Source organism: Gigantopelta aegis, chromosome 7, assembly GCF_016097555.1.
Source record: "Gigantopelta aegis isolate Gae_Host chromosome 7, Gae_host_genome, whole genome shotgun sequence".
NCBI lineage: Eukaryota > Metazoa > Mollusca > Gastropoda > Neomphalida > Peltospiridae > Gigantopelta > Gigantopelta aegis.
The window spans coordinates 3,909,780-3,935,599 of NC_054705.1; the positions used below are offsets into that span (position 1 = coordinate 3,909,780).

General features: G+C 36.7%; 1 protein-coding gene across 1 annotated transcript in view; it reads left to right on the forward strand.

The window, feature by feature from the left end:
- The window catches only part of LOC121377232 (diacylglycerol kinase theta-like), a 114,493-nt gene extending 90,316 nt beyond the window's left edge, over positions 1 to 24,177 (forward strand). The window contains exons 14-25 of the mRNA XM_041505141.1: positions 3,415 to 3,528; positions 5,654 to 5,804; positions 7,048 to 7,205; positions 7,968 to 8,119; positions 10,415 to 10,563; positions 13,328 to 13,436; positions 17,212 to 17,415; positions 19,620 to 19,775; positions 20,552 to 20,717; positions 22,111 to 22,209; positions 22,398 to 22,525; positions 23,772 to 24,177. Coding sequence (XP_041361075.1) covers positions 3,415 to 3,528; positions 5,654 to 5,804; positions 7,048 to 7,205; positions 7,968 to 8,119; positions 10,415 to 10,563; positions 13,328 to 13,436; positions 17,212 to 17,415; positions 19,620 to 19,775; positions 20,552 to 20,717; positions 22,111 to 22,209; positions 22,398 to 22,520 — 1,581 coding nt within the window. The 3' untranslated portion in view covers positions 22,521 to 22,525; positions 23,772 to 24,177. The remainder of the gene's footprint in view (positions 1 to 3,414; positions 3,529 to 5,653; positions 5,805 to 7,047; positions 7,206 to 7,967; positions 8,120 to 10,414; positions 10,564 to 13,327; positions 13,437 to 17,211; positions 17,416 to 19,619; positions 19,776 to 20,551; positions 20,718 to 22,110; positions 22,210 to 22,397; positions 22,526 to 23,771) is intronic.
- Positions 24,178 to 25,820: the final 1,643 nt, after the last annotated feature.

Here is a 25,820-nt window from a genome sequence, read left to right on the forward strand (position 1 = left end):
GTACTCGAGTCCTGTGAACAGACTCGAGTCTTGCTAGACTCGATCCGTGCCCGAGTACTCGAGTACTCGTGGAGACCCTAGTTCGCAGCCTGGTACCGGCTCCCACTCAGAGCGAGTTTTAACGACTCAGTTGGTAGGCGTAAGACCACTACACCCTCTTCTCTTCTCTCTAACTAACCGCTAATACCTAACTCACTGTCCTGGACAGACAGCCTAGATAGCTGAGGTGTGTATCGAGGACAGCATGCTTGAACCTTAATTGGCTATAAGCACGAAAATCAGTTTGAACAAAAACGAAAAAAAAAGCTCAGTTGGTAGAGTGCTCGCCTGAGATGCTTTCGGTTGCCTGGTTGAACCTCCTCGGTAAACTCATAACTGGTATACCAAAGACCATGGCATGTGGTGTCCTGTCTGTGGGAATGTGTTGCTAATGGAAAAAATGTAGTGGGTTTCTTCTGATAACTACAAGTCAAAATTGTAAAATGTTTGACATCTATTGGTCGATGATTAATATATCAATGTGCTCTAGTGGTGTCATGAAAGAAAAGAAACTTTAACTTTATATTAGATAATTGAATTCTTGTTTAAGGCCCTTTTAGCACCATTGTAAACCACAGCTAGTGGGGTTTTACAATATATTACTAATATATCAATGTGCTCTAGTGGTGTCATGAAAGAAAACAAACTTTAACTTTATATTAGATAATTGAATTCTTGTTTAAGGCCCTTTTAGCACCATTGTAAACCACAGCTAGTGGGGTTTTAGAATATTAGATAATTGAATTCTTGTTTAAGGCCCTTTTAGCACCATTGTAAACCACAGCTAGTGGGGTTTTACAATATATTACTAATATATCAATGTGCTCTAGTGGTGTCATGAAAGAAAACAAACTTTAACTTTATATTAGATAATTGAATTCTTGTTTAAGGCCCTTTTAGCACCATTGTAAACCACAGCTAGTGGGGTTTTAGAATATTAGATAATTGAATTCTTGTTTAAGGCCCTTTTAGCACCATTGTAAACCACAGCTAGTGGGGTTTTACAATATATTACTAATATATCAATGTGCTCTAGTGGTGTCATGAAAGAAAACAAACTTTAACTTTATATTAGATAATTGAATTCTTGTTTAAGGCCCTTTTAGCACCATTGTAAACCACAGCTAGTGGGGTTTTAGAATATTAGATAATTGAATTCTTGTTTAAGGCCCTTTTAGCACCATTGTAAACCACAGCTAGTGGGGTTTTAGAATATTAGATAATTGAATTCTTGTTTAAGGCCCTTTTAGCACCATTGTAAACCACAGCTAGTGGGGTTTTACAATATATTACTAATATATCAATGTGCTCTAGTGGTGTCATGAAAGAAAACAAACTTTAACTTTATATTAGATAATTGAATTCTTGTTTAAGGCCCTTTTAGCACCATTGTAAACCACAGCTAGTGGGGTTTTAGAATATTAGATAATTGAATTCTTGTTTAAGGCCCTTTTAGCACCATTGTAAACCACAGCTAGTGGGGTTTTACAATATATTACTAATATATCAATGTGCTCTAGTGGTGTCATGAAAGAAAACAAACTTTAACTTTATATTAGATAATTGAATTCTTGTTTAAGGCCCTTTTAGCACCATTGTAAACCACAGCTAGTGGGGTTTTAGAATATTAGATAATTGAATTCTTGTTTAAGGCCCTTTTAGCACCATTGTAAACCACAGCTAGTGGGGTTTTAGAATATTAGATAATTGAATTCTTGTTTAAGGCCCTTTTAGCACCATTGTAAACCACATCTATTGGGGTTTTAGAATATGGTTGCTTTGACCAAAACCTCAGCACATTGTTAACTACCTTTATTTAGGTTTCTAGAATATGATTAAGTTGACATTGATACCTCAGCACATTTTAAACTATAGCTATTCAGTCTATCCAAACAAATTACAATTTATTTCATTCAACAATAAGATTTACTATATATGAACTAAAGACTAAAGTTTGTTTTCTTTAATGTTACCACGAGAGCACACTGATTTATTAATACTGGCTTCTGGATGTCAGACATTTGGGAATTGTGACATGTTGTCTTTAGACGAAACTTGCAACATTTCCCCATTAGCAGTTAGAGATCTATATGTACCTTTATACAAAAGTGTAGCCAGACATAGTAGCCCATTGATAAAACGCTTGATGCACGGTCGGTTTGGGATCGATCCTCATTGGTGGGCCCATTGGACTATTTCTCATTTCAGCCAGTTCACCACGATTGATATATCAATGGCCGTGGTATGTGCTATTCCACCTGTGGGATGGTGCATATAAAAGAACCCTTGCTGCTAATGGAAAAATGTAGCAGGTTTCCTCTCTAAGACTATATGTCAAAATTACCATATACAGGACTTATAGAATTTTTATCAAATACACTAGCCATGAGATCAGTGATTTTAAAAATTGACTAGCCACGATTAAAAATTCACTAGCCTTACTTTATTTAAGTTACTTAATTTTACTAATAGTAATAATTGGATATGTCACCTAAAGAGGGAGGTAGAGCTTAAAAACACTAAGATTGGGAGCTGGGGATGGGGAAGGATATTCATATTTACAAAATATACAAATTCAGCATTTGACAACTGTTTTTTCACTAGCCATAGGGCATGGCAATAGCAGTTATTTACTAGCCTAACATTGAATATCACTAGCCACGGGAGTGGGGCTAGCATAATCTAGAAGCCCTGCCATATATTTGACATACAATAGCCGATGATTAATAAATCAATGTGCTCTAATGGTATTGTTAAACAAAATTGTTTTTTCTTAGACGAAACTTTCAACATTTTCCCATTAGCAGATCTATATTCACTTTTATAGAAGAGTATGTATCTATGATATAACACATGTAACATTAATGATGCAATGCATTTGACTTGCAGGAGAAGTATACCGATAACTTTGACCTGGTCGAAGTGTTGTTTTTTCTTAGACGAAACTTTCAACATTTTCCCATTAGCAGATCTATATTCACTTTTATAGAAGAGTATGTATCTATGATATAACACATGTAACATTAATGATGCAATGCATTTGACTTGCAGGAGAAGTATACCGATAACTTTGACCTGGTCGAAGTGTTGTTTTTTCTTAGACGAAACTTTCAACATTTTCCCATTAGCAGATCTATATTCACTTTTATAGAAGAGTATGTATCTATGATATAACACATGTAACATTAATGATGCAATGCATTTGACTTGCAGGAGAAGTATACCGATAACTTTGACCTGGTCGAAGTGTTGTTTTTTCTTAGACGAAACTTTCAACATTTTCCCATTAGCAGATCTATATTCACTTTTATAGAAGAGTATGTATCTATGATATAACACATGTAACATTAATGATGCAATGCATTTGACTTACAGGAGAAGTATACCGATAACTTTGACCTGGTCGAGGTGTTGTTGGACCGAGGAGTCACAGAACGAACTCTAGCACATGACGAAAAGCCTTGGGAACTTATACAACAAAGTAGAAAAGTAGGTCACACCATTTAAAGTGACAAACCCTAGTTTTTAAACACTAGAACATATTTGTTTTACTATTTAGATGCATTTGTTATAATTGAAACCAGACATCACTTAGATTTTGTTGTTTAGCTTATCCATTTCCATACATCTGAATTGTGTTTGGTCATTCTGGAGTTTATAATACCACAAAATGCATTTTTACATATTATTAGAAACACAAATAATGGTTATGGATATGAACTGGAGTCTTTTGTAACGAATATGTCCCTGATTCAGCATCACAGACTCATGTTACTTGTAACTTTATTCATAAATATTACAGGTTTGTAGATTAACCAAACTTAATGTCCATTTTCACAGGTTGAAACTAACATTGTCATAGTTTAATATTCATCTTTTTTTCTTTTACAGTATATAGTTTCAAACATAATTTACAAACAAATTAAAATCCTGAATTAGTTTGAGAATCTCTTGTGAGAAAAAATCAATATACCTGTAACACTTTTAGCAATTAATTTTTTTTGCATTCTTTACCTTGAAAAAATAAAAACTAATAAATATTACCCATGAACGTATTAATTATGAAAATTAATCCCTTTCGAAATATTACAGGTAATTAATAGTATGGTTTTATTTTTAACATGCAACATCTTTTTAGTTAAGTTTCATAAATTAATACATTCTTATTAATAGTTCTTCATTATTATTCAAACTCGAAATAGCATCAGGTGAAAATCAATTAACTTCTAGTTCTAGAATAGGATGGATTTAAGGACTGATTGGTGAATTCACATAATTAGTGACTAATCTTGTTTTATTAACAAACTATTATGAATTACGAAACATTTTATGACTTATGCATGTTATACTTAATATATAAAATGTCAGTTTTAGAAACTGGATAATTTATGTTATAAAAATTAATTTACCTTTTGACATGCTAATGTTTTTTATTTCCATACCATAACCTGACCTCTGACCTGTAACACTTTACCCCTGTTTTAACATCCCAACAGGCGATTGGCTAGAATCTTAAAAAAAAAACCCAGTGTATTCTCAGGGGTGGGAATTTTCCTCGGATCAGCTGTTTAATCTCATGGAACATTGCATTTCCTCGCATTTTAATCGTCCTTTCCTCCAAAATGTGTCAGATGGCACAGATTTTAACCTAGGATTTCAAGAATTTCCTGGACCCCTCTAGATTTACAGTTCACCAATTCCCACCCCTGATTCTCTTTCATAATATCTTTTTCCTTCATTGTCAGACATGGTTTGGTTTACTCTTCACAATCCAGACATGGTTTGGTTTACTCTTCACAGTCCAGACATAGTTTGGTTTACTCTTCACTGTCCAGACATGGTTTGGTTTACTCTTCACAATCCAGACATGGTTTGGTTTACTCTTCACTGTCCAGACATGGTTTGGTTTACTCTTCACAATCCAAACATGGTTTGGTTTACTCTTCACAATCCAGACATGGTTTGGTTTACTCTTCACAATCCAGACATGGTTTGGTTTACTCTTCACAATCCAGACATGGTTTGGTTTACTCTTCACAATCCAGACATGGTTTGGTTTACTCTTCACAATCCAGACATGGTTTGGTTTACTCTTCACAATCCACACATGGTTTGGTTTACTCTTCACAATCCAGACATGGTTTGGTTTACTCTTCACAATCCACACATGGTTTGGTTTACTCTTCACAATCCAGACATGGTTTGGTTTACTCTTCACAATCCAGACATGGTTTGGTTTACTCTTCACAATCCAGACATGGTTTGGTTTACTCTTCACAATCCACACATGGTTTGGTTTACTCTTCACAATCCAGACATGGTTTGGTTTACTCTTCACAATCCAGACATGGTTTGGTTTACTCTTCACAATCCAGACATGGTTTGGTTTACTCTTCACAATCCAGACATGGTTTGGTTTACTCTTCACAATCCACACATGGTTTGGTTTACTCTTCACAATCCACACATGGTTTGGTTTACTCTTCACAATCCAAACATCTGTTCTTGAGCCTTGTCTTTGGGCTTTATTGCGTTGTGGATTTTGTTTTTTCACTGACATTTCAATTTATCTTATTTTCCAGTTATTTATTATGTATATGTTTGGTATTTTCAGGAATCGTTGCGGCAGAACCGAATGACGCGGTTTTACCTGCAGCAGAAGGAAGACCCACACGGACCTAGCATTTCTCTTTATCTTGGCAACTTGCCAACCGGCTTGTCACAACGGCAATACGAGAAGATTTTGTTAGAAATTATTGGAAAAGGTCAGTGGTGCTTTCTGATTTAAGAATAGGCTACATAAACATTTTGGGCTGAATTTACAAAGCCTGTTTTAGACTTCTACAAGTGCAACTACATACATTTATAATGCTTATACACGTGTAACTACATACATTTATAATGCTTAAACACCTGTTTTAGACTTCTACGCGTGTAACTACAGACATTTATAATGCTTAAACACCTGTTTTAGACTTCTACGCGTGTAGTGACTACATACATTTATAATGCTTAAACACCTGTTTTAGACTTCTACGCGTGTAACTACATACATTTATAATGCTTAAACACCTGTTTTAGACTTCTGCGCATGTAGTGGCTACATACATTTATAATGCTTAAACACCTGTTTTAGACTTCTACGCATGTAGTGACTACATACATTTATAATGCTTAAACACCTGTTTTCGACTTCTACGCGTGTAACTACATACATTTATAATGCTTAAACACCTGTAACTACATACATTTATAATGCTTAAACACCTGTAACTACATACATTTATAATGCTTAAACACCTGTAACTACAAACATTTATAATGCTTAAACACCTGTGTTTAAGAAAAACAGGATTCGTACATTTGGCCCGTTGTGTTAAGAAATTAAGACATTAATTGCATGTCAGATTTCATTCTCCGTGATCACTCAGTTGATAAGTGCTGAAAGTAGCCTAGTGCTAAAACTGATTCAGGGGCAGGATCTATAGTCCTTCCCAGCCTCCATGAACATCTCGCTCGATGCACGGTCGATCTGGGATCAATCCCCATCGGTGGGCCCATTGGGCTATTTCTCGTTCCGGCCAGTGCTCCACAGCTGATATAACAAGGCTGTGGTATGTACTACCCCGTCTCTGGGATCGTGCATATAAAAGATCCCTTGCTTGCAACAGAAAAGAGTAGCACATGAAGTGGCGACAGCGGGTTTCCTCTCTCAATATCTGTGTAGTCCTTAACCATATGTCTGACTCCATATAAGTTCTATTATAACCGTCAATAAAATGTGTTGAGTGCGTCGTTAATTCAAACATTTCCTTCCTTCCTTGCTTCATGAACATTGTTTTTTGTAAATAGTTTCAATTTTATTTGACATTACTAGAGATGAGTATAGGCTCCTACAACACAGTTCACAATTAACTGTTAGCATACCATGGTCAAGCATAATGAATGAACTCTGACTCAAAAGTGAAGTGTATAGTGAGATCATTTCTGTGTGTTTTATCTTTTCAGATTTAAAATGGACTCATTTTGATGTGATCTACTACGAATACGGTTCCCTCGTCTTGGTTTACACGTCGCCCGATAAAGCTACCCAAGTTTTTAATATTTTGAAGGATGCAGTTTTTGATGATAAACAACTGTTAGTCATGTTACTACCAAATATACAGGTGAGAAGTTATAATGGCTTGTTGGTAAATGAAATAAGATGAAAAATTATTGACCAGTTTTACTAGAATCAAAGATGAAAATTCAGGGATTGAAATAGGAAATAAAATACAGCTTACTGTTGGTATTTTTAATTTTTTTAAATAACTAGTCAAAAGAAATATGTATGGCTGAAAACAAATGTCCGGTTACAAAAAATTAGGACTTCCAGGGTGTATTTTAGAACATTATGGAATTCAAATATTACAGAATTATGAATTAAATAGTTGATAAGATAATCTGATTCTTGTAAAAATTACTTGTCATTTTTGTCTTGTGTTTACAAAGTAAAACGGTGAGATATAAGTATTAGTTTTAACAGTAAAGTTTTGTGTTTAGATCAGTTTCTCACAATCTGTAAGTGCTAGGTCAGTCAAACTTGGTTTATAGTTGCACCTATGGATGTTCAAAAAAGGTTTATGGTAGGCGAGACATTTCATTCAGCAGATTTCTTGTTTGCACATTGCATGTCTTTCAGTATTTTACCTTACATAATGTACAATCAATACAATCTTATATTCCTAGTTGTAATTGTTAAAATGGTCAGTGTCGCAGGCTTTGGATGTGCAACCTTTAGCAAACTATCTTATATTTAAAATTTTGTTTTGTCTTACAGCCCCACATGATACCAGAAAACAATAACCTGCTACTTGTGTTCATCAACATGAAAAGTGGCGTGTTTATAGTGACTTACACTGTATTTAAAATGTTGTTTTGTGTTACAGCCCCACATGATACCAGAAAACAAGAACCCGCTACTTGTGTTCGTCAACGTGAAAAGTGGCGGCTGTCAGGGACTAGAACTGATTACTTCCTTCCGCAAACTTCTCAACCCACATCAAGTCTTCAATTTAGAAAATGGAGGACCACTACCTGGGTAAGAAAGACAACTTTATGAACATTTACAGTGGTGTCGTTAAAATAAACAAACTTTTAACTTTTCGTCCTCCAAAAATACTCCATCAACTAAGATATCATTACATCTTTCCCACTGAAGAGAAATATGTTATATCGGTAGATAAATAATTCTTAGTTATCAGAGTAACTTGTGTAACTCGACCGAAGTCGGCCCAAGTAATTCTTAGTTATCAGAGTAACTTGTGTAACTCGACCGAAGTCGGCCCAAGTAATTCTTAGTTATCAGAGTAACTTGTGTAACTCGACCGAAGTCGGCCCAAGTAATTTTTAGTTATCAGAGTAACTAGTGTAACTCGACCGAAGTCGACCCAAGTAATTCTTAGTTATCAGAGTAACTTGTGTAACTCGACCGAAGTCGGCTCAAGTAATTCTTAGTTATCAGAGTAACTTGTGTAACTCGACCGAAGTCGACCCAAGTAATTCTTAGTTATCAGAGTAACTTGTGTAACTCGACCGAAGTCGACCCAAGTAATTCTTAGTTATCAGAGTAACTTGTGTAACTCGACCGAAGTCGGCCCAAGTAATTCTTAGTTATCAGAGTAACTTGTGTAACTCGACCGAAGTCGACCCAAGTAATTCTTAGTTATCAGAGTAACTTGTGTAACTCGACCGAAGTCGACCCAAGTAATTCTTAGTTATCAGAGTAACTTGTGTAACTCGACCGAAGTCGACCCAAGTAATTCTTAGTTATCAGAGTAACTTGTGTAACTCGACCGAAGTCGACCCAAGTAATTCTTAGTTATCAGAGTAACTTGTGTAACTCGACCGAAGTCGACCCAAGTAATTCTTAGTTATCAGAGTAACTTGTGTAACTCGACCGAAGTCGACCCAAGTAATTCTTAGTTATCAGAGTAACTTGTGTAACTCGACCGAAGTCGACCCAAGTAATTCTTAGTTATCAGAGTAACTTGTGTAACTCGACCGAAGTCGGCCCAAGTAATTGCCTTGATAGATTGTATCCTTTATTCTGATTGGTGGAGTTGATTGTCTGCTCAGTTAGCGCCATTAATAAAGAATGGAAATTTGATTGAATTGGTGTGTATTTGGATAAAATACACCACAACTGGGCAACGAGAAATGGAAATTTATCCATGCGAACATTTACGCAAGTGTTTGAAGGACCTTGTGAGTTAAATGATTGATCTGAATTTATACCAATGTGTGTTAAATGTCGTGTGATAGCAGTTGAGTGCTGTATGAATTACGTCACGCCGGTTAAACGTTTGACAGCGTGGGTTTCTGGCAAACAAGGGAGACAACTCTTGTATACCAAGTGCACGAAATGTACAACCTAAAATAATGGCTCAAACAATTGGAAAAATTGACTGTTTTGATGAAACGGTCGAAACATGGCCTATCTATATCGAACGATTAGACCAGTATTTTGAAATGTACAAAATTCCTGAGAGAAAAAAATTGCCAGCGTTAAACATTAGATTTTCATGGAGTTTGGGAGATCAGGTACATCCCCCTCCAGTACATCCCCTAACTCTGCAGTTACAGTAGTAATACTAATTATTACCCAGATGGACAGAGAGAAGTGGGGAAAGAAAAGTGATCTATCCCTAGGGGGGAAAAACCAAACATTTCTTTTCCTAGATACGTTTTGATGTCATAAACACTATAGGCGGTTAATTGTGTGTAAGAATAGTTCCCATGGTTGAAGTCATATCAACAACTAACTTATGTCATCAGCACTATGTACATCAAAGCTATGACGCAACACAGCCTCTTGTTCTTACATTGCAAACTTTATTTTCAACAACAGTATCGTTAAAAAATCTTCCATAAAATGAGCAGAGCGGATACGGTTTAACGTGCGCATGTACTACGAAGGTTTCGTACACTCCGGTCACGGGCTTAGTCTTTGACATCGCCAGTGACTAAGTCCGGGCCAGGACCCAAACCGACCGCACATCAAGCGAGTGGTTTACCATTGAGATAAGTACCGCCCCTTCCATAAAATGATAAAGATGATAATGGGTAATAAATAGAATACTGAACTCGCTACTTGGCAATACCGTTTATTTTGCACTCATGAGTTGATGTTGTCCTTCCCTCTCCAAAGGCTCGGGAAGGACAACATCAATTCACGAGTGCAAGATAAACGGTATTACCTTGTAGCATGATTGCACGTATGTTGTTTTTCCAGGTAGTATGACCACTATTATCACTATTATCGTGTGTTTGTGTTTTTCCCAGGTAGTATGAACACTATTATCACTATTATCGTGCGTTTGTGATTTTTTCGCAGGTTGTACGTGTTCCGGAACATCCCGTACTACAAGATCCTGGTGTGCGGAGGGGACGGGACCGTAGGGTGGGTGCTGTCCTGTCTGGACAACGTGGGGCAGGATGGGGTGTGCTCGTCCCCACCAATGGCCATCGTACCACTGGGCACAGGTCAGTTTGTCTTCATCAGTCACTCACACAAATTATAACCGAATGTTTTTTAAACCCCATCTCTCGGTTAGCTAAACTTCGTTATCGTGTCAGGAAACACGATACAAGTCGGTTGCCTCATACACTTACTCCTGGTAAGAACATTTTGCCAAATTGTCTATTAAACTTCCAAATTTAATAGATACCTGGTTATTTTGTTTGAAAAAAAGAGCAATTATTACATGAAATTATTTCGCCAAATTAAAATCCAATTTTCCACTTGTTTTTAAAATTAGCAGTTGGCGAGTTCCAGAGATAGTGCTGCATGGTTCCTTATTTTGATTGACAGCCAATAGAACTTTGTGCTGTCGCCCGCGGGACTATTGGATAGTACTCAAAACATCAAAAGAGTAGAGTAAATAACCAAGCTTATTATCCCCATAGTTCAAGATATTCAGGGAAATATAACCAGTATGACCCATGTGTGTCATATTGATTTCACGTGCACAATGAATGACATAATTTTGTGAAACGATGTCACAATTTAATGCAGCTTCCTCGGTCTAAATGCTTATCAAAATGACGTCATTTCAGAAAATGATGTTGTTCCTTCCTCTTTTTTCAGTTACATTTGAAACGTTTTGACATGGTCCTAGCTTGCTATTCATAAAAATTATATTTATTGATAATGTGAATAATAAAGAAATTATTACACTCGGATGTGAATCCTACTTGGGTAATACAATAATCCTGACACTCTGTCGTAAAATCAGTACGAAACACAAGCTCGTATAATAATCTCTATATACCACCTGTATATCACATCTCCAGTAAAGGATCTCCTTGGAAGTGGCTGTCCTATTGAGGGGCACTATATAGAAATTAATGAAATCAACCACTAGTTTGCCACATGCCCATTGGCCTCCACATTGTACAGAGATACGGTCCTGATAATATATACTCTTCAAAAAAAGAAACGCAAAAGGGTACAAATGGGTTATAACTCCGATTTTATGTTTCCTACCGGTTCATGCTTTGTGAATATAAGGTCATTGCATGTCCCAAACACATTCCCACGGTTACATTCGATAAAACGCAGCTACTGTAAAATAAAGTTTCAAAATGTGAATATTCGCAAAAACGCAAACCATGTCACCACTGCACGTGCGTTGTCTGCACGTGCAACATGAACACCGACAGTATAAAAGTGCAGGGTGTTCGCTTGCCTGGCCTCTGTATCTGGCCGACAGTTGACAATCCAGGACATGCCACGACTCAGTGAACCGCAGAGAAACAATGCCATCGGCCGACTAGACTCAGGCGAATCCAGAACGGCCATTGCCAGGGCATTCCATGTGTCCCCAAGCACCATCTCCAGACTGTGGGACCGTTACCAGCAACATGGATCAACACGTGACCTCCCTAGATCCGGTCGACCACGGGTCACTACCCCCGGGCAGGACCGCTACATCCGGGTACGCCACCTTCGGGAACGATTGACTACTGCCACCTCCACAGCCGCAGCAATACCAGGTTTGCGCAGGATATCCGACCAGACCGTACGGAACCGCCTACGTGAGGTAGGAATTCGTGCCAGACGTCCAGTTCGAGGTGTCATCTTAACACCACAACACCGTCGACTCCGACTGCAGTGGTGCCAGATTCATCGACAATGGCCTCAACTGCGATGGAGACAGGTGTGGTTCAGTGACGAGTCCCGATTTCTGCTCCGACGTCATGATGGAAGATGTCGCGTGTATAGGCGTCGTGGTGAACGTTATGCGGCAAACTGCGTGCAGGAAGTAGACAGATTCGGCGGGGGTAGTGTCATGGTGTGGGCAGCCATCTCACACACTGGCAGAACTGACCTGGTCCACGTGCAGGGCAACCTGAATGCACAGGGCTACATTGACCAGATCCTCCGGCCACACATCGTTCCAGTTATGGCCAACGCCAACGCAGTGTTCCAACATGACAACGCCAGGCCTCACACAGCACGTCTCACAACGGCTTTCCTACAGAACAACAACATTAATGTCCTTCCTTGGCCATCGATATCACCGGATTTGAACCCAATTGGGACGAGTTTGACCGACGCCTCCGACAGCGACAACCACAGCCCCAGACCCTGCCCGAGCTGGCAGCAGCCTTGCAGGCCGAGTGGGCCACCATCCCCCGGGACGTCATCCGTACTCTGGTTGCTTCAATGGGCAGGCGGTGCCAGGCAGTTGTCAACACACGCGGAGGCCACACCCGGTATTGACTCCAGATGACCTTGACCTTGGTGGTGTGTCCTATCACTTACTCACAATGGACTAGAGTGAATTGTGAACAATCCTCCAACATTTGGTAATTATCGGACTCACCATTCAATAATTAAATCAATTCTCCAAATGTTACGACAATGTGGTTTTGCGTTTCTTCTTTTGAAGAGTATATTATGGTTTATCATTCTGATTAACTCGTGCATTGTACAGAGATACGGTCCTGATAATATATTATGGTTTTTATCATTCTGATTAACTCATGCATTGTACAGATACACACTTTTAAAATTGTTCATTTAATTGTTCAAATATGTTGAGCCAGGGCCGTAGCTAGGATTTTTTGTTTGGAGGGGGAGGGGGCCAACTGAGTAGTTAATAGTCTAAAACTCCTTAAACGGTTAAGAAGAGAATTTTCTTTACGTTTCTACAATGCTTTCTGGATTGTTTTTTTTTAAAGCTTTATGTTTATGTTTATGTTTGATTTATCTAAAGTTGTGTTGTGTGTTTTTATTTGCCAGGAAATGACCTTGCCCGTGTGTTGAGGTGGGGTCCAGGCTATACCGGGGGAGAGGACCCCCTTAACCTATTACGAGATGTCATTGATGCAGAAGAAATTAAGTTAGATAGGTACGTACATCAGATATTTAGTCTACCTGGCCCCATATTTAATAGACCCTACCGGTGCAACCAGAGGGAACTGTAGGTTTTGTCTCCATTCTGTCTGTCTGCCTATCTGCCTGTGTCTATCTTTCATTCTGTCTGTCTGCCTATCTGCCTGTGTGTCTGTCTTTCTGTCTGTCCATCTGTCCCACATATGGTTTTTCCGGATGCTTTTTCCACAGTGCCTTGAGATATTGAGCTGAAACTTTATGTACAGCTTTGTTAAGTACTGTTAGAGATGAAGTGTAATGTTCATGGTGGTTTACACATTTTCGACAGTTGATCTTAGGAGATACAAACATTTGTTTTTCTGCATTTATTTTGTTCAATGCCTTAAGATAATGAACTGAAATTTTGTATATAGCTTTATGATTTACTATTACAGATCAAGTTTAACTTTCATGGTGATTTACCCATTTCCCCCAGAGTTATGGCCCTTATGCTTGGGAGATATGAAAATTTGTTGGGGCCCTGTAGGGGACATGTATTGCTTAACAGTACTCTAAGAATGTTTGTTAAACTTTTAGAGACTGGACTCGAGTCTTTACTAACGTCTTGATGGATTAACGTCATGGTAACACATACACATTGCACATGTATGACATCATTAAAGACTTTTTGTGGTCAAGATTTAACTCGGTCAGTTTAGTACTCGCTTGAGGTGCTTGTGTCGCAGGATCGAACCACCTCGGTGGATCCATACAACTGATTGGGTTTTGTTCTCAAAATCTGTGTGGTCCTTAACCATATGTTCGACGCCATATAACCGTAAATAAAATGTGTGGAGTGCGTCATTAAATAAAACATGTCTTTCTTTCCTTTCATCATTTGTTTTGCATTTACCATAGTTAGACACCCAATAGCCGATATATTTTTCATGCTGGGGTATCCTTAAACCTCTATTATTAAAGATCCGAGTCTACACTATAAAGTCTTATAAGTATGGGGTATCCTTAAACCTCTATCTATTATTAAACATTTGAGTCTACACTATAAAGTCTTATAAGTATGGGGTATCCTTAAACCTCTATCTATCATTAAAGATCCGAGTCTACACTATAAAGTCTTATAAGTATGGGGTATCCTTAAACCTCTATCTATTATTAAACATTTGAGTCTACACTATAAAGTCTTATAAGTATGGGGTATCCTTAAACCTCTATCTATTATTAAAGATCCGAGTCTACACTATAAAGTCTTATAAGTATGGGGTATCCTTAAACCTCTATCTATTATTAAACATTTGAGTCTACACTATAAAGTCTTATAAGTATGGGGTATCCTTAAACCTCTATCTATTATTAAAGATCCGAGTCTACACTATAAAGTCTTATAAGTATGGGGTATCCTTAAACCTCTATCTATTATTAAAGATTTGAGTCTACACTATAAAGTCTTATAAGTATGGGGTATCCTTAAACCTCTATCTATTATTAAAGATCCGAGTCTACACTATAAAGTCTTATAAGTATGGGGTATCCTTAAACCTCTATCTATTATTAAAGATTTGAGTCTACACTATAAAGTCTTATAAGTATGGGGTATCCTTAAACCTCTATCTATTATTAAAGATTTGAGTCTACACTATAAAGTCTTATAAGTATGGGGTATCCTTAAACCTCTATCTATTATTAAAGATTTGAGTCTACACTATAAAGTCTTATAAGTATGGGGTATCCTTAAACCTCTATCTATTATTAAAGATTTGAGTCTACACTATAAAGTCTTATAAGTATGGGCTCAGGCTTTGTTATGCATTTGTTTCTAACTCCAGTTCAAGCTCGTGACAACTGAAAATAATTTCACTCATGACATAAACATGATATGAAATGGAAGGTTGTTTAATATCCTATAAATATATGTTTTAGGTGGACAGTGATATTAAGGTTAATTATCAATGGTATATATGTTTGCAGGTGGACGGTGATATTACGGTTAACTAACAACGATATATCTGTATTGCAGGTGGACGGTGATATTAAGGTTAACTAACAATATTGCAGGTGGACGGTGATATTAAGGTTAACTAACAATATTGCAGGTGGACGGTGATATTAAGGTTAACTAACAATGTTGCAGGTGGACGGTGATATTAAGGTTAACTAACAATGATAAATACAGGGCTCACCCTGGATCAAAAATACCTGTAGCCAAAATATTAGCCAAATGGAATTTTTATTAGCCATATTGAAAATGCTTTAGCCAAATTTGTTTACGCAGTACTGTATAGAGTATTTATATATGAATAAGAAAATGTATCTTTTTCAGCTAATTGTGTACAAACTGGAATAAATAGGAATAACAAAACCTAAATGGGGGTAGGGGCAGTTAATATATTACTTCGATTTTTTCAGCGGGAGTGGGGTGCTTCTAAGGCCTATGACATTAAATTAACAAACATACAGAAATATGGGGGTGCGTGGTTGTTTTTTCTTTCTTCCTTTTTTCCCAAATAAAAATTTGAGAGCTTTTTTTTATATAGGGCTCATTATTTTTTTAAATAGCAATCTTTATGTTAATTTGAATTATTATTATTTTTTTTTTTTTTTTTTTTTTTTTTAAGTGACCCATCAATTCCCCACCCCAAACAATTTCATAATTTGTGCCATGTTGTTGCTGTTGATTTCAGCGTCGTGTTAAATGCTTGTGATTTCTGCTTGCAAAATACCTTGGCTAAGAATACCGACTTCACAGTATACTCCATTTATTTGTTTAAAAAACGAAAAAAAAAAAAAACGTTAATAAAATTAAAATGTACGGTCTTTTTAAAATCCAGCTAACTTATTAAATGTCACCTCACAGTCTTGCAAATTTATAGCTAAAATTATCTAACAAATATGATTATTGTAAACTACTTTTATTCAGTGTACATTTAACTGCAATTTGTATAAATAGTATTTAAAATACTGAATGTTCATTTCCCGCGAGAGCGATCTGCATGCGTGCTCTCGACCATGGGTACGAAATTAACAATGACAAAGGAATAAACAAAAACTGCAGTTAGGTATTCATTGATGCGAACAACTATTGTTTTTTCTACAAATTTACATCAAGATTTACTTTTGCGTAATTGTATTGTTTAATGTCCGCAACAATATCTCTTGACACGCAGGTGTCGGCTGACTCTGAAGCGTGACGTATATTCGCTCGGTCTGGCTGAACTCTGCACTTGAGATAGCCTACACGTCTTTCGGCCCTGAACTGGCATGTGTATTAAAATTGACACGCTTTGTCGGGCTGTTTTTATTACTTTGGTTCAAAGATTTTACAAAGTAAAAATAACAAGTTACAGATCTTCCAGACATTGCTGTCATACATGTTGAATGCATGCCGTTAAAATTAATAACCGTGATTATTAAAATAAGCAAACATTATAAGACCTACGCTGAATTCTACATGACACCATTTTTTTGTTACCGGTCGCGAGATCGACATTACGCTAATTGAATATTTGGTATTATTATTATGTTTGAGGTGTCGGATAGATTATGTAACCGTTTGTTTACATCAGAAGACAGAAAATGGCTTAGCCAAAATTTTAGCCACTTGCAAATTTTATTAGCCTTTTTTTTTTTTAATTAGCCAATGGCTAATTTGGCTACCGACAGCGCGAGCCCTGAAATATATATCTATATTGCAGGTGGACGGTGATATTAAGGTTAACAAACAATGATACATATATCTGTATTGCAGGTGGATGGTGATATTAAGGTTAACAATGATATATATATCTGTATTGTAGGTGGACGGTGATATTCCACCCGAACGAGAAGGAGACGGACGAGGCGAAGATTGCGATCGCCAACAACACCAACACAGCCAACACGAGCGAGGACACCACGTCCATCTTCGTGATGAACAACTACTTCGGCATCGGCATCGACGCAGACCTCTGCCTCGACTTCCACATGGCCAGAGAGGAGAAACCCGACAAGTTTAATAGCAGGTACAGTTTAATAGTAACAACCTCTGTCTCGACTCGACCGTTTAATAGTAGTACAGTTTTAATAACCTCTATCTCGACTCGACAGTGTAGTAGTAGATAGAGTTTTAACGTTTTACAGATATCTTTAATAGTAGGTAGAGTTGTAACCATGTATGGATATTTTTAATAGTAGATAGTTTTAACAATATCTGTCTCGATTCAACAGTTTAATAATAGTAGAGTTTTAACAACCTCTGTCTCGACTCGACAGTTTAATAGTAAGTAGAGTTTTAACAATATCTGTCTCGATTCGACAGTTTAATAGTAGTAGAGTTTTAACAACCTCTGTCTCGACTCGACAGTTTAATAGTAGTAGAGTTTTAACAACCTCTGTCTCGACTCGACAGTTTAATAGTAGGTAGAGTTTTAACAACCTCTGTCTCAACTCGACAGTTTAATAGTAGTAGAGTTTTAACAACCTCTGTCTCGACTCGACAGTTTAATAGTAGATAGAGTTTTAACAACCTCTGTCTCGACTCGACAGTTTAATAGTAGTAGAGTTTTAACAACCTCTGTCTAGACTCGACAGTTTAATAGTAGGTAGAGTTTTAACAACCTCTGTCTCGACTTGACAGTTTAATAGTAGTAGAGTTTTAACAACCTCAGTCTCGACTCGATAGTTTAATAATAGTAGAGTTGTAACAACCTCTGTCTCGACTCGACAGTTTAATAGTAGTAGAGTTTTAACAACCTCTGTCTCGACTCGACAGTTTAATAGTAGATAGAGTTTTAACAACCTCTGTCTTGACTCGACAGTTTAATAGTAAATAGAGTTTTAACAACCTCTGTCTCGACTCGACAGTTTAATAGTAAATAGAGTTTTAACAACCTCTGTCTCGACTTGACAGTTTAATAGTAGTAGAGTTTTAAAAAACTCTGTCTTGACTCAACAGTTTAATAGTAGATAGAGTTGAAATGATGTATGGATATTTTTAATAGTAGGTAGAGTTTTAATGATGTATGGATATTTTTAATAGTAGATAGAGTTTTAACAATGTATGGATATTTTAATAGAGTTGTAACAATGTATGGATATTTTTAATAGTAGATAGAGTTGTAACAATGTATGGATATTTTAATAGATAGAGTTGTAACAGTGTATGGATATTTTTAATAGTTGATATAGTTTTAACATTGTCCAGATATTTCTAATAGGTTGGTTTTAACAACCTTTGTCTTGACTTCCACATGGCCACATAGGATTCAGATTATGTAACAAAGGCGTCTTTGGTTTAAATCTTCACTAATATTGCTTTATCTGGTACCTGACAATGTGTTTTGTGTTTCAGATTGCACCACGAGGGTGTGTACATAAAGATGGAATTGATGACTTTGGTGAACTGCAAGTTGTGTAGATCAGTTGGTTAACAGTTGTGTAGATCAGTCGGTGAAGATTCCTTTATCCATTACCTGATGATTTGTTTGTTTCAGATTGCACAACAAGGGTGTGTATATAAAGATGGGCCTGAGGAAGATGGTGAACCGCAAGTCGTGTAAAGATCTTCACCGACACATAAAGATTTGTTTGTGTTTCAGATTGCACAACAAGGGTGTGTATATAAAGATGGGCCTGAGAAAGATGGTGAACCGCAAGTCGTGTAAAGATCTTCACCGACACATAAAGATTTGTTTGTGTTTCAGATTGCACAACAAGGGTGTGTATATAAAGATGGGCCTGAGGAAGATGGTGAACCGCAAGTCGTGTAAAGATCTTCACCGACACATAAAGATTTGTTTGTGTTTCAGATTGCACAACAAGGGTGTGTATATAAAGATGGGCCTGAGGAAGATGGTGAACCGCAAGTCGTGTAAAGATCTTCACCGACACATAAAGATTTGTTTGTGTTTCAGATTGCACAACAAGGGTGTGTATATAAGATGGGCCTGAGAAAGATGGTGAACCGCAAGTCGTGTAAAGATCTTCACCGACACATAAAGATTTGTTTGTGTTTCAGATTGCACAACAAGGGTGTGTATATAAAGATGGGCCTGAGGAAGATGGTGAACCGCAAGTCGTGTAAAGATCTTCACCGACACATAAAGATTTGTTTGTGTTTCAGATTGCACAACAAGGGTGTGTATATAAAGATGGGCCTGAGAAAGATGGTGAACCGCAAGTCGTGTAAAGATCTTCACCGACACATAAAGATTTGTTTGTGTTTCAGATTGCACAACAAGGGTGTGTATATAAAGATGGGCCTGAGGAAGATGGTGAACCGCAAGTCGTGTAAAGATCTTCACCGACACATAAAGATCGAGGTAGATGGGAAACCTCTCGACTTGCCGCAGGTCGAAGGAATCATCATCCTCAACATTCTGAGGTTAGCGGAATATTTAGAAAATAAAGAGATGTCCATATTGTCTAACGGCTTATTTTTCTTGTCTCTAACAATTAAAAATTGATGTAAACTATTTATGGGTTAACAAAAAAAACAAATTCAGATAACCCGTTTCATTTTTGCCTAACCTGTAACGACCATGTGAATGATGTCCTAAATACAATGTGCAAACAAAATAATTGGTCTCACAATTTTCAGAGGCCTCATTTCTACTAGAATTCATTTGGATTCTTGCATTGTTAGGTCAGTGGAATGAATCCATGAGAATTCAATTGTTTAGTATGTTATTTCACAATCTGATGCTAATAAATAAAATATAAATAAATTATTTGTGTTGGTAAAAACAGTTGTTCGGCAGAACAAAATACAATGCAATGCAATACAATACAAAATGTGTTTTTTCCATGCTTACATATTGTGTATACACACATTCTAATAATATCACTGTTTTCATTTTCAACAATACAATACAATACAATACAAAATGCTTTATTTTTGTGCTTACATATGGTGTGTACACACATTCTAATAATATCACTGTTTTAATTTTCTACAATACAATATAATACAATACAATACATACAATACAAAATGTGTTTTTCCCGCGCTTCATATGATGTATACACACATTCTAATAATATCACTGTTTTCATTTTCTACAATACAATATAATATAATACAATACAACACAAAATAGTTCACTTTTGTACTTACATATACACACATTCTAACAATGACTCTCTTCATTTTCTCTCCAGTTGGGGTTCTGGGGCCAATCCGTGGGGGCCAGAGAAGGAGGACAATTTTTCCAAGCCAACACACTATGACGGGATGCTGGAGATCGTGGGCGTCACGGGGGTGGTGCACATGGGACAGATCCACAGCGGGCTGCGGCAGGCCATGCGGATAGCACAGGGAGGGCATGTGAGTACTCACCTAGCAGGTCACAGCCCACATAGTTACCCACGGCAGTCGGCAGTGATGATTGTGACGGAGTTTATAATTCTCCATGGCAATGTTTTGCTGTGGATTATATATATTTTTTTAATGTTTCAACAAAATTTTTTTTTGTTTTGGTGCAAGCATTTTCTTAATTGCAGTGTTTGAGAATATACAGCCCGTGATAAGAATTTCCATACATATGTTTTTTTCAAAATACAGGAAGATTTACATTCATAAGAGGTTTGTAAATATTTACAAAACACATCGGATTGTCCTTCGTATGTTTTTTTTCAAAATACTGGAAGATTTACATTGATAAGAAGTTTGTAAATATTTACAACACACATCGGATTGTCCTACGTATGTGTTTTTTCAAAATACTGGAAGATTTACATTCATAAGAAGTTTGTAAATATTTACAAAACACATCGGATTGTCCTACATATGTTTTTTTCAAAATACTGGAAGATTTACATTGATAAGAAGTTTGTAAATATTTACAACACACATCGGATTGTCCTACATATCCACATATTGAGTAAGGCGGAACTTAGCCCAGTGGTACATCGCTCGCTCGATGCATTGGCGCTCTGGAATTGATCCCCGTTGGTGGGCCCATTGGGCTATTTCTCACTCCAGCCAGTGCACCACGACTGGTACATCAAAGGCCGTGGTATGTGCTATCCTGTCTATTGGATGGTGCATATAAAAGATCCCTTGCTGCTAATAAAAAAGAGTAGTCCATGAAGTGGTGACAGCGGGTTTCCTCCCTCAATATTTATGTGGTCCTTAACCATATGTCTGACACCATATAATTGTAAATAAAATGTGTTGAGTGCGTCATTAAATAAACCATTTCCTTCCATATATTGATTATAAATAGTTACTGATGTTACATATCAGTTTTATCCTACAAAGGTTTGACCTGAGCAAATCAAAGCCAGCATCTTACTTTAGGTGAAAAAAGCTAATTTTTATCTATTCTGAAATTTAACAAGAAGAATTGAAAACTGATATATATATTTCAGTTTTGTCATCCAAACAAATGTGTTTGTTATTTCTAGAAAGGAAATATTTTGCACTATGATTTCTATAATTCATTGTTTATAAATCACCCTGTTAGTGCACATTGCAGTTCAGGTGGTTTCTATAATTTATTGTTTTATGATACAGCTACGAATCACTCTGTTAACGGACATTGCGTTGGTGGTTTTTATAATTTATTGTTTTATGTTACAGCTACCAATCACTCTGTTAACAGACATTGCGGTTCAGGTGGTTTCTATAATTTATTGCTTTATGTTACAGCTATGAATCACTGTTAACAGACATTGCGGTTCAGGTGGTTTCTATAATTTATTGTTTTATGTTACAGCTACGAATCACTCTGTTAACGGACATTGCGGTTCAGGTGGATGGAGAACCGTGGATACAACCAGCCGGCCAGGTTGTCGTGCTAAGATCAGCTCTCAAGGTCAGTGCAATCTCAGTCTTTATATCTGTTATATCCATGTCTGTATATTGCTGTCTTTGATGCTGTAATTGGCAGGGTGGGATGTAGTCCAGTGGTAAAGCACTTGACTGATGTGCAGTCTCGATCTATATAGCTGTTATATCCATGTCTGTACATTCCTGTCTTTGATGCAGTAATTCTCCTTACAGGCTACTATGCTAAAGAAGAGCAAAAACAAGATCAAGAGAAGAAACACAGAACCAAGTATCTTTTTCCCTGAATGTGAACCTCTTAAAGCACAATCTCCCAGTGACGAGAGCGGGCCTCTTTAACACATGTATGTATTACCACAATAATACACAGTTTACTGTTTAATATCAAGTTTATATACCAGAGCGGGCCTCTTTAACACATGTACATATTACCACGGATAATACACAGGTTACTGTTTAATATCAAGTTTATATACTAGAGCGGGCTTCTTTAACACATTTACGTATCACCACAATAATACAGAGGTTACTGTTTAATATCAAGTTTATATACCAGAGTGGGCCTCTTTAACACATGTACGTATTACCACGGATAATACATAGGTTACTGTTTAATATCAAGTTTATATACTAGAGCGGGCTTCTTTAACACATTTACGTATCACCACAATAATACAGAGGTTACTGTTTAATATCAAGTTTATATACCAGAGTGGGCCTCTTTAACACATGTACGTATCACCACAATAATACAGAGGTTACTGTTTAAGATCAAGTTTATATACCATGTATGACCACAATAATACACAGGTTACTGTTTAATATCAAGTTTATATACCAGAGCGGGCCTCTTTAACACATGTACATATTACCATGGATAATACACAGGTTACTGTTTAATATCAAGTTTATATACCAGAGTGGACCTCTTTAACACATGTACGTATCACCACAATAATACAGAGGTTACTGTTTAATATCAAGTTTATATACCATGTATGACCACAATAATACACAGGTTACTGTTTAATATCAAGTTTATATACCAGAGCGGGCCTCTTTAACACATGTACATATTACCATGGATAATATACAGGTTACTGTTTAATATCAAGTTTATATACCAGAGTGGACCTCTTTAACACATGTACGTATCACCACAATAATACACAGGTTACTTTAATATCAAGTTTATATACCAGAGTGGACCTCTTTAACACATGTGCATATCACCACAATAATACACAGGTTACTGTTTAATATCAAGTTTATATACCAGAGTGGGCCTCTTTAACATGTATGTATCACCACAATAATACACAGATTACCGTTTAATATCAAGTTTATATACCAGAGTGGATCTCTTTAACACATGTATGTATAACCACAATAATACACGGGTTCTCTTTAATACATATATATCTAACAGAGTAGGTCTCTGTCATGCCAATGCATGCTACAAAGTCACGTAAAATATCTTGGGAGAAGCTTGCCTTCATAACCAAACACCTAGTATCTTGACTCCACTTGACAATAATCTATTCTAGAAGCTTAATACCAACTGGTTTTTTTGTTCTTGTTTTTTTCCAGATTAACCAGCATTGTGGCTGTCGTACGGCTTTGTATATACTGACATGCCAAAAGTAGTCGCAGTACTTCTGTGTGCTGCCACTCGGCATACTCAAATTGTGGAATGCGATTTAACGTGGAGTGGGCTGATATATAAATATATATACTCAAATTGTGGAATGCGATTTAACATGGAGTGGGCTGATATATAAATATATATACTCAAATTGTGGAATGCGATTTAACGTGGAGTGGGCTGATATATAAATATATATATACAATGTGTACCTCGATTAGAAGGCTCTGTCAAGATTCTGCCATCTACAGTTTAGTCGTACCACTCAGGTTATGCAGGTTTCAGTTACTCATTGTTTTCAGTTCCATTTTAAGTCAGTTCAGTTCAGTTTTCTGTTTGTTCATATTTTCAATTCCATTTTACATCAGTTCATTTTTCAGTTATTCATATATTTTTTTCATTTCCATTTTAAGTCTGTTCATATTTTCAGTTTCACTGACATTTCATTTTTCAGGGGTTTTTTTGTGGGTTTTTTCCAGTTCCATTTTAAATCAGTTCAGTTTCTGTTTATTAATATTTTCAGTTTCATTTTACATTGTTTCATTTTTCAATTATTCAGTGTTTTTTCAGTTTCATTTCAGGTCGATTCAGTTTACAGTTTTTAATAGTTTTTAGGGGTTTTTCTGGGGTGTATTTATACAGATTCAGTTTCAGTTAAGTTTTCAGTTTTATCATTTTTAAAGCTTTTTTAGTAAAACAGAAATCACGTTTAGCCTATGGGCCAGTGAACCAGAAATTAAAATTGATCTTAATCAAAAAACAAATGGCATTGCAGTGATGTGATTTTCCTACCTTTTTTTAAATTTGATTTCTTCATGGATTTTTTTTTGGCATAAGACAGTTTTTACAAAGTCTACTGAATTTGTTGTGAAATGCTGAAAATTACCTGTTTTGGGGTATGGGGACGAATTCTCTGTTCTCTGTTAGACAACAAAGCATTCTCTTTGTAATTCTTTTAGCATTGCACTGCGAGATCGCAAAGTTACGAAAGTTTAGTGTATTAAGCCCATGGTCTAGTTTTTTCTTCAGCTTTTTAAAGATCATAAATATCAGCTGTTATGTAAATCAGCATCACATCTTAACATGGCTATAAATATTTCTCCAATAGTTTATTTATATCGGTCTCAAAGTTAATTTTTGTGTTTTTTTAAGTACTATTATTTACTTTAAAATTGTCTGTTTGGGATGTCCATTTCATTTTGCAATTGGGACAAACCCATTCAGTGTTTTGTGCAGGGTATAAAAAGTGCATTGTAAATGGGACAGGATCATTGAGTGTGTAGGGAGTTTAAGTTGTTCTGTAATCTGGGGTAAGACCATACAGTTTTCACTGTCGGGGGGTGGGGGGTGGGGGGGTGTAGATGATTTTATTTTTTGTGAGAAAAAAAAAGTAATTCTTGGAAATTTCTCTTTTTCTAAACAATTGTTTTCTGTAACCATGGGTTTAAAATGTGAATGATTTTTTTTATGACTTTTGCACCAGAAAGTTCGAGTATATTTAACTGAGAGAGTGATCTTTCTTAGATGGTATAATTTTGACACCGATGCCATTCAGTGTGTAAGGCAGTCAATACAAAGTGTATTAAACATGTTCTTTCTAAACCTATGAATCTTCATCGAACCACGGTGCTCTGTGAATCCAGCCCGTCAACCGCAAACAGCTAAACAAGATAGATGCAGCAGGATTCCGGTAGTGACTGAAGCACCTTCCGTTTCCTGGGTAACGAACCTGTTTCCTGGTTTGTGCTGTAAACCTGTGTTAGTTATGTGAAGGTTGTGCATACTTAAATCTGTGTTTTGGGTCTCCCATATGATAACTGTCTTGCATCAGTCAAATTTGTTTTGTTTTTAATGAGATTACAAGAGGGGTGGGACGTAGCCCAGTAGTAAAGCACTCGCTTGATGCGCGGTCGCTCTAGGATTGATTCCTGTCGATAGACCCATTGGGCTATTTCTCGTTCCAGCCACTGCTTCACAACTGATGTAACAAAGGC